This window comes from Babylonia areolata, chromosome 27 (genome assembly GCF_041734735.1).
Source record: "Babylonia areolata isolate BAREFJ2019XMU chromosome 27, ASM4173473v1, whole genome shotgun sequence".
Classification (NCBI taxonomy): Eukaryota; Metazoa; Mollusca; class Gastropoda; order Neogastropoda; family Buccinidae; genus Babylonia; species Babylonia areolata.
This window is the reverse complement of record NC_134902.1, coordinates 10,267,662-10,280,930: the sequence shown is the minus strand read 5'-3', so window position 1 is coordinate 10,280,930 and position 13,269 is coordinate 10,267,662. Positions and strand designations below refer to the sequence as shown.

General features: G+C 37.1%; 1 protein-coding gene across 2 annotated transcripts in view; it reads left to right on the top strand.

Annotated features, from left to right (window-relative positions):
* The first annotated feature begins 1,681 nt into the window (after positions 1-1,681).
* The window catches only part of LOC143301279 (acyl-CoA synthetase short-chain family member 3, mitochondrial-like), a 180,370-nt gene continuing 168,782 nt past the window's right edge, over positions 1,682-13,269 (top strand). Inside the window, exon 1 of one of the 2 annotated variants that reach the window (XM_076615457.1) lies at positions 1,682-2,068. In XM_076615457.1, the coding sequence (XP_076471572.1) occupies positions 1,791-2,068 (278 nt within the window). In that variant the 5' untranslated portion in view covers positions 1,682-1,790. The remainder of the gene's footprint in view (positions 2,069-13,269) is intronic. The other variant, XM_076615456.1, reaches the window with a different exon arrangement.

Genomic DNA, 13,269 nt, shown 5'->3' with positions numbered 1-13,269 from the left:
CCCTCGAATCACGGCGGAACAGACAAAGGCTGACCCTGATGTATAAAATGGTCAACGGCATTGTAGACATCCCTCCAGACAAATTTCTCAAGAAAGGATCCGGCAGAACAAGATCAAATCATCGACACAAATTTGTCCATCTTAGCTCCTCCTCTGACCCTTATAAATACAGTTTTTTCCCATCAACCATCCCCGTCTGGAACTCCCTGCCTGCAACAGCAGCAGAGGCTCCCTCCTTGGCAGCTTTCAAGAGGGAGCTGAACAAGATCACAGTTTAGTCCCCCCCCCCCCCCCCTTTTTTTTTTTTTTTTTTTTTTTTCCCCCGGAGGGACGCTGCGAGTGACGGTGGGAGAGAGTATGTATACATGCTCTTTCTCATTGTCACCCCCTCCGGAGGAAAAGATAGGTCTAATTAGGTTTTAGTTAGGTATTTACGCCTCTGCGCACACAGGTCATTAATAGTCAGTAATGACGGCTGACCTTCCAATTTGAAGATTGAAATCATAATACGGTTCCCTGTAAAGGGAGATAACTTGTGACCGATTTACAACTTCCTTAGTGACCTTCGGCGAGTCACAAACGTCGTCTGCTAAGCTGGCCCAACGAAGATCGTAGCCAACCCGGCTACATATAGACATGCATAAGCCATTCAGCTGATTTGTATACGCTCAGAAGCACACAACCTCAGCTGCATCAAATATCCTTGTGTCCGCCATCAGTCTCCATTTCACACTCGTTATAAAAAATTACTAAAAACATGTAAAACGACCTTCAAATATAAACAAGTAGGTTACAATAATAAATAAGTCCCAAAATCAAGGAGAGTTTATAACATAGATGAATAAATCAAATACATAAATAATGGCACACATACATGAATCAGTGCACTTTGCTTTCACGTGCAATAAACTACTGCTTTGAACAGCATTGCTTGCGTTGGGAAACAATGGTGTACCCATTCTTTGTCCAGTGTGACAGATACAAAATGAAAGACGTATGCCTTTTTTGTCCGCCCAAGATACACACTCTCCAGTAAAATATGAATGTTCCCCTCTATCATTACAGATTCCCTTCAAATTTCAAGATCCACTCGCTCTGCTCAAACTCATCGGATGGGAGGATTATTGAATTTGGAGTTTATTATGTAAGTGCAAGATTACCTCTAGCAACAGAGGTAAAAACTGAATATTTCTTTTTTTATATTTTGTATGCATGAATGCACAAGTACATCAGTGCTGCTTTAAACTGTCAAGAAAAACACGAAGAAATCAGAGAGAAGTAAAAAGAAAGACTTCACCAAGTGGAAACGGTAGAAGTGTCATTGGCTCGCTGTGTACCCTGATCTCCGATATTTTGGGGGTGCAATTGACCCTGACTGGGCTTCTTGCCCCGAATTACCCTGCATGCATTTTGTATTACTGATTTGCCTAAAATAGCAAATGTTGATATCCCTTCCATTCAAACATGTCAAACTTTGACCTGGAAATATTTGTCATTGAACTATGCTCATTCCAGGTAATATTTTGATGTGTCTCATTTTGAAGAGGTGGATGCATGTTAATTTAAACATGGGCGAAAAGACAGCAAAGGGAGCAAACTGACTTGGGGCGAACTGGTTGGGGCTGACATGGGGGCGAAACGACCAGATACAAAGGGGGAGGGGAGGGGATGGGAATGGGTGAATGTGTGTGCGCGCGTGTCACCTTCGAATTCGTGTCGTCAGCACTTGCTGAGCTCTTCAGGCACCCGTTTACTGGCGAAGGGACTCCACTCCTTTCCACACTGACAACATGGCTGGTTACATCAGAACGTTGCACAGAGATTTCATCTACCCAGCTGCCAGGCTTTATCGTTCTACTTTGAAACCAGGCCTGCTAGACAGATTGCAAAATCAGACATGTCTAACGCGTGCGCTCAGTTTAACGTCAACCCGACATCGTTATGATGATGTTTTTCGTCAATCAGTGGAACGACCAGAAGATTTTTGGGCGGAGGCTGCAGAACAGATCGTGTGGACAAAAAAGTGGGACAAAGTTCTCGATGATTCCAATCCCCCCTTTTCGAAATGGTTGGTGATTGCTTTATTTGGTTCATAGACACGAGTTAGATCTTTATATGTGATAAATTTTCAGACGTTCTTTTTTCACTTTAAAAAAAAATCAGACTGCCAGGGTCACGATGAATGAATGAAAAATGCTTGTTTACTTTCATGACCCGCTTTGACCCGGGTTGGTGAACTTTTCTGAGTAAGGGTTATCTTCTTCTTCTTCTTTCCCTAACACGACCAACATCGACTTAAAATTTTTTTTTAATCTGTTTCAGTCATAACATGTAACCAAAAAAACCAAAACAAAGCAAAACAAAAACAACAACAACAAAACAACAAAAAACAACAACCAAAAATAAATGAATAAAAAAATTCACAAAACAGACATTCTAACACTGTAACAGTGAAAGAGACCAACATTTGTGAACCTACCAATCTGTTTTTGCGTTACACAGAGTAAATAAGGATTTGGTTGCATAACAGTGTCACTTACAAATAATTACATGTCAGAGAGAGATTCTATAAATAAGGAAAAAGTTGATTAGTAGAACATAATATCCATACAGGCGAAGGTCAACATGTGATTCACAGTGATAGAACATATCAATGATTTTCATTTACACACAATACCCCCCACCCACAACCCCACCCACAAAAAAATGCAATACTGCCAGAACATATATTGTTTTTCAGGGATGAGATTGAGAGTCACAGTTTATCAGACTTGTAGGAGGCTGTCACCTGAGAGAGAGAGAGAGAGAGAGAGAGAGAGAGAGCACTATTGTAATTACCTTAAATCTTGGTTTGATTACACATACTTAATCTTCACTCCATCTTGTTGTTGTCTTTTTTCTTTTTCTTCTACATTATTGCAGTTTCTTGTTATTTTAGATCATTGTTTATTTGTATCTTTCTTTTTGTCTACCATACACTTTATTTTCATTCCTTGTTCCTGGTCATTTTCTTCCTTTTAGCAGTTTTTAAATAAATGAAATAATCTTGTTTTTTCTCTTTCTTTAAATATCTCCTCACTTGCATGTTTATTAGATGGATCTGAAAATTGTTGAAATCTGCTATCAAAGAGATGAGACTCACAAACCAGCGTAGTTTCATTTTTATTTTTATTAAAATTTCTTTTTTTACAGTATTACTTGTTGAAAAAATTGCCTCTTTCATGATGTGTGTGTGCGTGCGTGCGTACGTGCATGTGTGTGTGTGTGTGTGTGTGTGTGTTCTTGGTTATTTTTTTGTCAGTTTTTTTACACCCAACTTTTTCTTTTCAACAATAAGGTTTTATATTGATTTAGTTTTTCTTGACCCTATTTTTTATTAATATATTGCACACACACACACACACACACACACACACACATAATATGGATGCCATTTCAGGTTCAGTTAAACTATTTCTTTTGTGACAGAGTCTGCAAACAATCATTTTGGGATGAAATGCAATGTCAGAAGCTTGGCAAAAAAAGCAGTGGATATGAAATATGGCAAGAGCAAAAGTTATTAAGGTATGTTTGAAGTATTTATTATTCCAGTTTTCCCAACCGTCAAATGTGTGACTTGCAGTCTATAAACAATCAATCTAGGATGAAACCCAATGTCATATGCTTGAAAAATAAGTCATGAAATATGGTAAGAACAACAGTTATTAAAGTAAGTGTGAAACATTTTTTTAATTCCAGTTTTCCCGACTGTGAATCAAATGTGTGACATGCAGACAGTACTTGCATTGTGCATATGTTTATTTCAAGAAGACAGAAATAAAACATTAATAAAAAGTATGATTATGATCATTGTACATCACTTTTGTGCATATATATATATCATAGTTTACTCACACTCTAATTTCTGTATTTTGAGCCATGATTCCATCTGACAATCACTCGTGGCGTCTTGTGTCCTCATGCACATGAACTTTTCAGAAGTATCCAATACCCTTTTGCGCTTGAAAACATGACCTATTTCATATACAAAGAAGGCTGATGACACTTGCTTACACTGGAAAAGTGAATTTAAGTGGAAAAAGTGGTTGTGTCAATCAATTTGAATGATTTGAGAAAGCCAGATTTTTTCATATCCACTTTTTTACATGAAGTGAGAGTGAAGTGAGGAGGATTTTGTAATTAGAGAGCCCTTCACACTTTGAGACTAGGAAAGAGGTGGGCAGCACAAGAAAAAGTTTCTTTTTTGTATAAAATGCCTTTGAATATCCGTTCCTTTAACAGAATAGCAGTAGTTGTATTTGATTTGGTTTATGATAATTTGGCTTATTATGAAAATCAGGCTAATAATCTCAAAACCAAGTGTTTTTTGACTCACTTGTGTAAACAAAGTGAGTCTATGTTTTAATCCGGTGTTTGGTTGTGTGTGTGTGTGTGTGTGTGTGTGTGTGTGTCCGTGGTAAACTTTGACATTGCCATTTTCTCTGCAAATACTTTGTCAGTTGACATCAAATTTGGCATAAAAATAGGAAATAATCAGTTCTTTCCAGTCATCTTGTTTAAAACAATCTTGCACCTCTGGGATGGGCAAAAAAAAAAAAAAAAAAAAAAGAAAAAGAAAAAAAAAGAAGAAGCCAAATTATATGCAAACTGAATTTACTGTTATATTTTTTATTATTTTTATTCTCTAAACTTGGCACTTTGATCTGATATTCTGACACAACAACAAGAGCAGTCATTTTTAATTTTATCATTTTTTGTTCAAACAGGAACTTCTTATTGCTAAGCATGGAAGTAATATTTATTTTGCATGTCTTTGGTGCAGATAGTAAAAAAGGGAAATTAATCAGTAATTAATGCTAGGGGGGTTCATTTGCTTTAAACTGATCTTTCTCATCTTAAACATTACATTTTGAAATTATACTCAATACATAAAAAGCATTTGTGCTTTACTCTCAGTGTACAGGGCTTTCACAATGTTCATTCGCCCAAGTGGTCTTTTTCGGAAAATACTAAAATCAATACTACGAGTGGACTTTATAGATCTATTGGCTGAGCCCTGAAGATCATGGGTAAAAAATCAATTGCGTACACATATTTATACATATTCTAAGTGCGTGCTCATATTCCTCGCGAACGCGATCGGATGATGCCATTTTGTTTCAAGTTGTTGACCTGCCCGTTCAATTCTATATTCAATCGACAATACACGATAACATGTGATGGAAAGTTGGAGGAGACTGTTAAATATTTATTCAGAGAAAGATTTGTGAACGCCTGATCACTTACTGGATTATGCCCCAAACTGCCATAAAAATATCCAGAAAATCAGTTGGAATTCACAGTTAAAAATAATAAACCATGAGAGTTAATACCCTTGAATTGATGAAACGTAAAACTTTCCAGACTTGACTTTTCTCAAAATGAAGTTCTTTTCACTTCATACGACTTTTAGAAGTACTTGTACTTGGCTCTACATGTTATTAGTGTAACAAAATACTCAATTTTCGTATCAACTTTAAAACTATAAAACTAGAATTAACATAAAAGAGAAATTGAATCGACCGTGTCAACGGGTGTAACTAAACTTGTACATCTATCTAGATCCAGAGAAAATGGCTAACTGTTGCAGTGTGATTGCGGCAATAGCCACGTCTCCTTTACCGCGGACTTAAAAAGAATTTGTAATTGCCCTTAAAAATTTTTTGAATGCCCAAGATACACCAGAATAATATGATTTAAACAGCATTCTCATTGCGAATACTGCAATCGATTTATCGCCCTTTAAAAAAATCATGTTTAAATATTATATTTTTTAATGTCAGCTAAGGAGCCACGATAGTGTAATGGGTAAGACAGTTTCTTCTCACCCGAACACGCGGGGTTCGAATCAGGTGTTAGGACTTTTTTTTTCTTTTTTTCTTTTTCTTTTAACCCAAAGTTTTATAGAACAGAACACATTTTAACGATTACAATTTTTTAAAAAGTGTATCACAAGTGAGTCTTGAAGGCCTTGCCTCTCTTGTTTTCACCTGGCACTAATCAAGTGACAAATAATATTTATTTCTTCATAATTCTAAAAAAGATTCAGTCTGTTATCGAAGTATAATGTTTGACAAAAGAGTTTAATAGATCAACAAAGAATGGGCCTTCATCATTAGGGTGGATGATATCAAGAAGGTATTAGTTTTTTTCTACAACTTTGTTTTGTTGTCATATACATCAGCAGTAGCGTCGCAACATCACAGCTAACTCTTTTTTTTCCGCTAAGGCATGTTTTTTCAATGACAGACAACCCCCCCAAAAAAACCCCACCACAACAACCCATTAGAAACAGCAAAAAAAGTTGTAAGTACCCTTTTTTCCATCAAGTTTTCAGCTGTGCTCCTTCTGTTTTTGCATGTATTTTGTTTTGACTTTCTTTTTTAAAAACGTTTTTTTTTTTTTATATTCAGTAGACCAGAGGAGTTTCCTTCCCCCGTTGGATGCTGGGGGTCTTTCAGTATAAGTAGCATCTCCGCATACTGGAAAATCTGTACTAGAAATTTCCTCTTTTATAGTGCTCTCTTCATTTCTGCTTTTTTCTTCCTTCACTGTTGTATCTTTTTTTGGCCTTCCCAGTCCATTCCCTTTCTTTATTTGAACAAGCCTTGACACTTTTTTCTCTTTTGCGCAGTTTATGATGTAACATGAAATAATATTATGTACTATCTGTGCTGTTATGCTCTGGTAGTGAGATTGTTAATACTGGGATGGGCATTAGCTGTCCATTCTGCAGTGTTATTTGCCTATGTGGACTTTTTAAATGTATTTTTTGTTTGGCTTTGAAATATTGTTTTTTTTCCTTTATGAGATTTTTTTTGTAATCTGGAGACGACGGGCACAATTGCCGAGTGGTTAAAAAGTGTTGGACTTTCAATCTGAGGGTCCCGGGTTTGAATCCTGGTAACAGCGCCTGGTGGGTAAAGGTTGGAGATTTTTCCGATCTTCCAGGTCAACATATGTGCAGACCTGCTTGTGCCTGAACCCCCTTCATGTGTATATGAATGCAGATGATCAAACATGCGCGTTAAAGATCCTGTGATCCATGTCAGTGTTCAGTGGGTTATGGAAACAAGAACATAACCAGTATGCACACCCCCGAAAACGGAGCATGGCTGCCAACATGGTGGGTAAAAATGGTTACATACATGAAAGCCCACTTGTGTACATGTATACAAGTGAAGGTGGGAGTTGCAGCCCACGAACAAAGAAGTTAACTGGAGATGATAAATAATGGGAAGGGCTGATGTCCTCAGGATGGCCTAATCTTATATGCCCTAATGAGCTCAATGGTTTTGATTAAGATAATGTGTCATGAACTATGTTTCTTCTTAATGATTTTTGACAGTTTTGTGTTTAATGCGGTTGGACATTTGTGCAGTTGGGCAGTTCTGATATGGCCTTGTGTGGTTGGCTTGACTTTAAGCAACAACAACAATAATAATAATGATAATGATAAGACATAGCTTGTTAGTTTGTTTTGAGGATGTTAGTTTTATTACATGTTTCATTGAGCAGTTTCTTGGAAGTGAAGATGTATCATTTAATTTCAGGATATCAAAAGTCCATTTTACATCATTACATGTGACATTATTTTTAACTTTTTTGATATTTTTTGTAATAATTACGGACTCTTCTAAAGTTCTAATTATAATGGTTATTTAAAAGTATTGTTTGTTAGTTTCTGTAATCAAAAGTGAATGTATTCTTGCAAAAAGGTGAATTTTATGATTTAGAGGTGCTTTGTATACAGATGCAAACTTTGTGTGCAGTGTCACAAATATGTTAAGTTAAAAATCTATTCCTTGACTTTGTTAAGCACAGATTAATACTTTTATTATTGTTTGCCTGTTTTTAGCTTGCTTATTCATCGCTATTACAATCTTATCTTTGTTCAGATTATAAATTGGTGTGAAATCTTTTGCAGTTTTGGTTGCCCATGTTACTTTGGACATTTTCAGATAAAAGCTACATTGAGACCAGCCAGTACACATGCCATCTTACATTTTATGAAAAAAATAATGTATAGCACACAATGGAGCATACATGTACCTTTCAGAAACCTCCCAGAAATTTAATTTTGTTTGCATGTTATTTTTTATCCTTAGGTCAAGTAATGGTCCCCACCTTTGGAGAGTGACATATACAAGTTTTAAGAAACTTATCTTTTGATAGTAGAAGAAAATAGACAATTATAATTCTTTCAGCTGTGGGCAAAACCCGACAGTGGTGAATTTGCATCACAACATGTACGTCACGGTGTGCTTGTGTCACAATAGCTGTGTAAGAGTGACCCTGGCAACATGTGAACAGATTCCTTGAGGAAGAAACGAAACTGTTCTGAAAATTTGGAAAATGTGATAGATTGATGCATTTGTTGTTCTTCTCTCTCTCTCTCTCTCTCACTCTCTCTCTCTCTCTATATATATATATATTCACACTTTCCATATACAAAGTTCATTGACCATTTGGGTATGGACAATTGCAAGCATGCACTTTCCTCCCCTTTTCTCTCTTTAGCCTATTTCTCTCAGTCTCTCCCTCACAGTAAACTCCTGCATGTGCAAACAGTGGCACTACATGCAGTGAAGCAAAACAGAAGCAAGGTGAGCTGCGTGACTACTGGAGAAAAACAAGAAACTCGCCCCCACAAAGCCCCGATACCCAGAGGACAGTGACCCCGAGCCGTGTTCAGTGCAATACACAATAGGACAGGCGGGACCATTCATGTGATCTGTCTTTTCTGACATTTAATGTGGAAAATCTGGCTGCTAAGGTCAAGGACTCTTTCTTTCATGAACTATGTGTCTAGCTTTGATTTTGCATGCTTAACAGAAACTTTCGCAGATAGCTCCTTTAATTTCAACGGACCGTTTCCTGACCATTTGAAGTTCACTGTCCCAGCTGTCAAACTTTCATGTCATGGCAGGCATTTGGGAGGAGTATTGCTGTTGGTCAAAAGAAAATGGTGTGATTTCGATTGCTACGTTGTTCCTGAAAATGGCCCTCTGTATGATTCTCTTGAACTGAAAGATGGCATCATGATTCTCAAAGAATGCATAATGCAAGTAATTGATAAGGATGACTTGTATATTGTTATGTTTGGTGATTTTAATGCAAGAACTGGTAACGAACAAACCAAATTTTCAAACATGGAAAACTGCACACCAGTATGTAAGCCTGATTAATTGTGAAGATGATTATTGCAGGTATTCTAAAGATTATAATATTGATAACTTTGGTTGATCACTGTTGGATCTGTGTTCTTATATGTTAAACAGTCATTTTGAAAGGGTTTTGTGCAGGTGATAGTAGAGGGGAGTTTACTTATATTTGTCCAAATGGAAATAGTGTTATCGATTATTTTATTATTTCAGAAAGTCTGTTTTCTAATAAATGTAATGTAAAAGTGATTGACCGCACCGAATCTTGGCATTCACCAGTTGAACTGCTCTGGCGTGACACAGAAAGGAAGGGAAATAATCCAATTGAATCAGAGCATTTCGAAGAGAGGATAGTGCGGTCAAATGATCTGCTACATGTATATCAGGAAGAGCTCCAGTCACTGGCCTTTAAAACATACCTAAATAACACAGCTGAGGTTATGAACTCTGATGTAAATGAATCTGTCAGTATTCTGGTAAAAGCATATGGAGCTGCTGCTTGCATGATAAAAGCTGTAAGCAGCAAGAAAAGACAATCTAATGACTGGTTTGACAATGAATGTGATCAGAAAAGAAGACTAGTTAAAAGAAAACTGAAGAAACACGAATATAACGAAAAACGACTGTTTTAACTAAAGCAAAATTTCAATAACCTAATGATTTTTGGCAAACAATCAGAACAGTCACACGTAAATCGATAATTTATAGTCAGATAACAAGTGAACAGTGGTATCAGCACTTCTCTAAGGTGTTCAGTATCATGGATGACAACCACAAGGATGACATTCCTGTTGACTGTGACCAAGAAAACGAACAATCAGAGCCTTTATTTGATAATGACATATCTAAAGAGGAGGTTATCAACAGTATCAGGAATCTGAAAGTGGGTAAAAGCACTGGTTCTGATAAAATCATCAGTGAGATGTTAAAATGGGTGCGAGTGATGATGTTGTTGACGTCCTTGTTCAACTTTTTAACTGGTTATTAAAAAATGGATTATTCCCAAAGGAGTGGTAAAAATCAAAGAAAGGGGACCAAAATATGCCTGACAACTATCATGGAGTAGCTCTGACCAGTATTATAAGCAAAGCATACACATGTATTTTAAACAAAAGATTAACAGTTTGGGCTGAAAAAGAAGAAAAGATAGTAGAAGAGCAGGCAGGTTTTAGGGCGGGTTACAGTACAGAAGATCATATATTTACACTTTATAGACTTGTACAGAAATATTTACAAAAGAATAGTAAGCTTTGCATTTGTAGACTTTAAAAAGGCTTTTGATTGAGTGGATAGAAATAGGTTATGGGATGTTTTAAGGAAATCGGGTATAAAGGGACATTTATATAAGGCTGTTGAAGGAATCTATAAATCTGTGCTTGCATGTGTGCGTGACAAATGTTTGTATTCCGATCTTTTTGATTGTCCACGGGGAGTTAAACAGGGTTGCTTACTTAGTCCTATGTTGTTCTCTTTTCTTATAAATGATTTGGCAGTGGAATTATCAAAAATGGGCAAACATGGCATTCAAATTATACCTAACACTGTTTAAATTTTCTTATTACTTTTCGCAGATGATGTGATACTCATGTCAAGCACACTGGTAGGTCTGCAGAATGAATTGAATGTTTTAAAACATGAAGCTGACCGTTTATGTCTCACAGTTAATTTAGATAAAACAAACATTATTGTGTTTCGTGGAGGAGGAATTTTGTTTAATGTCCCGTCACACATATTTGTGATTGAAGACATTTTGTAACAGTATTTATGAATACATTTGATTATTATCAGTTTGAAGGGGTGGGAGATGTGAATGAATGGAGGGTTGGGGGAAACTGGGCAAATGAGGGTGAAATTTGAAAAAAAATTCTAAATACAATTACAGGAAATTATTTAAAGGACTTAGTAAAAGAGAAGTCGTTAAACTGACAAGCGAAACATCTGATAATGACTGCAAAAAGTCAAAAACATCAACGTTCTCAGTCACTTGTGAAGACACACATAAGGCTTCATAAAACTACAGTAAAAAATTATATGCTGAATTGTCAGGTTACTAAAGCATATGCACTTGACATTAGAACAATACTTGGTCCGTAATGAATTTGATAATAGTCTGAGAGCTAAACTCAGAATTGGTCTGCGAATTGAACCAAAGTCTGAGAGAGTCAACTGATGAGGTTTTAGACTTGAATTCAAGCACCTATAAAAGTCTCTTTCTAGTATATTGCTTATTTCGTTGTATGACAATGGGCAATATACTTTTATACAATCTATATGATTCTTTGCTCCCCTTTTTGCTGCCCTGTCTGCTTGGTCGTTATAAAGGAATCCAGTATGGGATGGTATCCAACAAAAATCCACATTTGTACCCTTCACAAATAGGGAGTACAATAAATACCTAATTTCAAACAATAAATCTTCTCTTTGATTATTCTCAAAAAGGAGCAAACTTTTTAAAACAGATTGAGAATCAACACAGAATAGGATATTACTTACTATGATTGGTATAGCAACAAGATGATTTAAGGCCATAAGGATGGCCACCATTCAGCTGTAAAAAATGAATGTCCCTTACCTAATTAATATGCTTTTTCTGTTTTTAGGTCAGGAATGACAAAAACAGATCCTGCACTGCTATCATCCAGGACTGAGCCATCAGTGTAAACTTTTAAGTGATAATCAAAATTTCCTTCTAATTCAATTCTGACAGATGCTGCTATTATATGTGGAGATTCTCCTTTTGTTGTGTCAGAAACACATATGTTGACGTTTGCTTTTGTTAACTCCCAGGGAGGGACAGGTGGCACCAGAACACGAGGCACCATATCATGTAAATCTATGTCTGAAGAACTTAAAATATCTGATACATATGTGCGAATGGTTTCGTATGGGTGGATATTTGTCGAGGAGTGAAAAGTGGCTGTATGGTGAACACGACATTAAAATATCAAATGCTTATAAATATTTAGGGATGGTATTCATGACTAAATGTTGCCTCACTACTTCCCTTGACGAACCATGCAGAAAAAGTAAAAGAGGAGTAATGGATATTCTGAACGCCATGAAACGCCTGGGTTAATAATAATAATGGTATTTATATAGCGCTGGATCTTGTGCAGAGACAAATCAAAGCTTTCGCACCAGTCATTCACACGCATGCATAACTCTAATACTGTAGAAACTAAAGACAAGGAAGGGCAGGCAAGGGAGGCTGTTTTGGGAAGAGGTGGGTTTTAAGGCCAGACTTGAAAGAGCTGAGTGTGGAGACTTGACGAAGCGAAAAAGGAAGTTCATTCCAATCGCAAGGTCCAGAAACAGAGAAAGAACGGCGGCCAATAGTCGAGTGTTTGAATCTGGGTATGCGTAAACAGAGTGGATCCGAGGCCGATCGTAGTGAGCGAGATGGAGTGTAGAGGTGAAGGCAGCCGCAGAGATAGGAAGGGGCAGTTTTGTGAATGCATCTATAACATAGAGTGCTGATCTTGTACTTTATTCGGTGTGAGACAGGGAGCCATTGGAGATGTTGCAAAAGAGGAGTGATGTGCTCAGATCTTTTCTTTCTGAGGACGAGTCGGGCAGCAGAGTTTTGTATGCGCTGAAGGGGCTGAATGGATGAAGCAGGCAGACCAGACAATAGAGAGTTACAGTAGTCAAGGTGAGAGAGAATGAGAGAAACGACAAGTCTAGATGTTGCGTCAGTGGACAGATATTTCCGGACGGCACTGATGCGTCGCAGTTGACAGTAGCAGGACTGACATGTCTGACTGATAAATTTTTGCATGGACAGTGTATTGTCAAGGACAACACCGAGGTTCCTGACTGACATGGAAAGAGGGATGGATGTACTGCCAAGTTTGATTGTGTCAATTGTGATGGAAGACAGTTTTTGTTTAGTTCCTATGATCATTGCTTCAGTTTTGTCCGCGTTCAACTGTAACTTATTTCGAGTCATCCAGTTTTGAATGTCCAGGAAGCAGTTGGATGTTTCTTGCAAGAGCGACAACAATTTTTCAGGGGTATCACTCTTCTGGAGTTGAGTGTCATCAGCATAAGAATGATGACTGATATT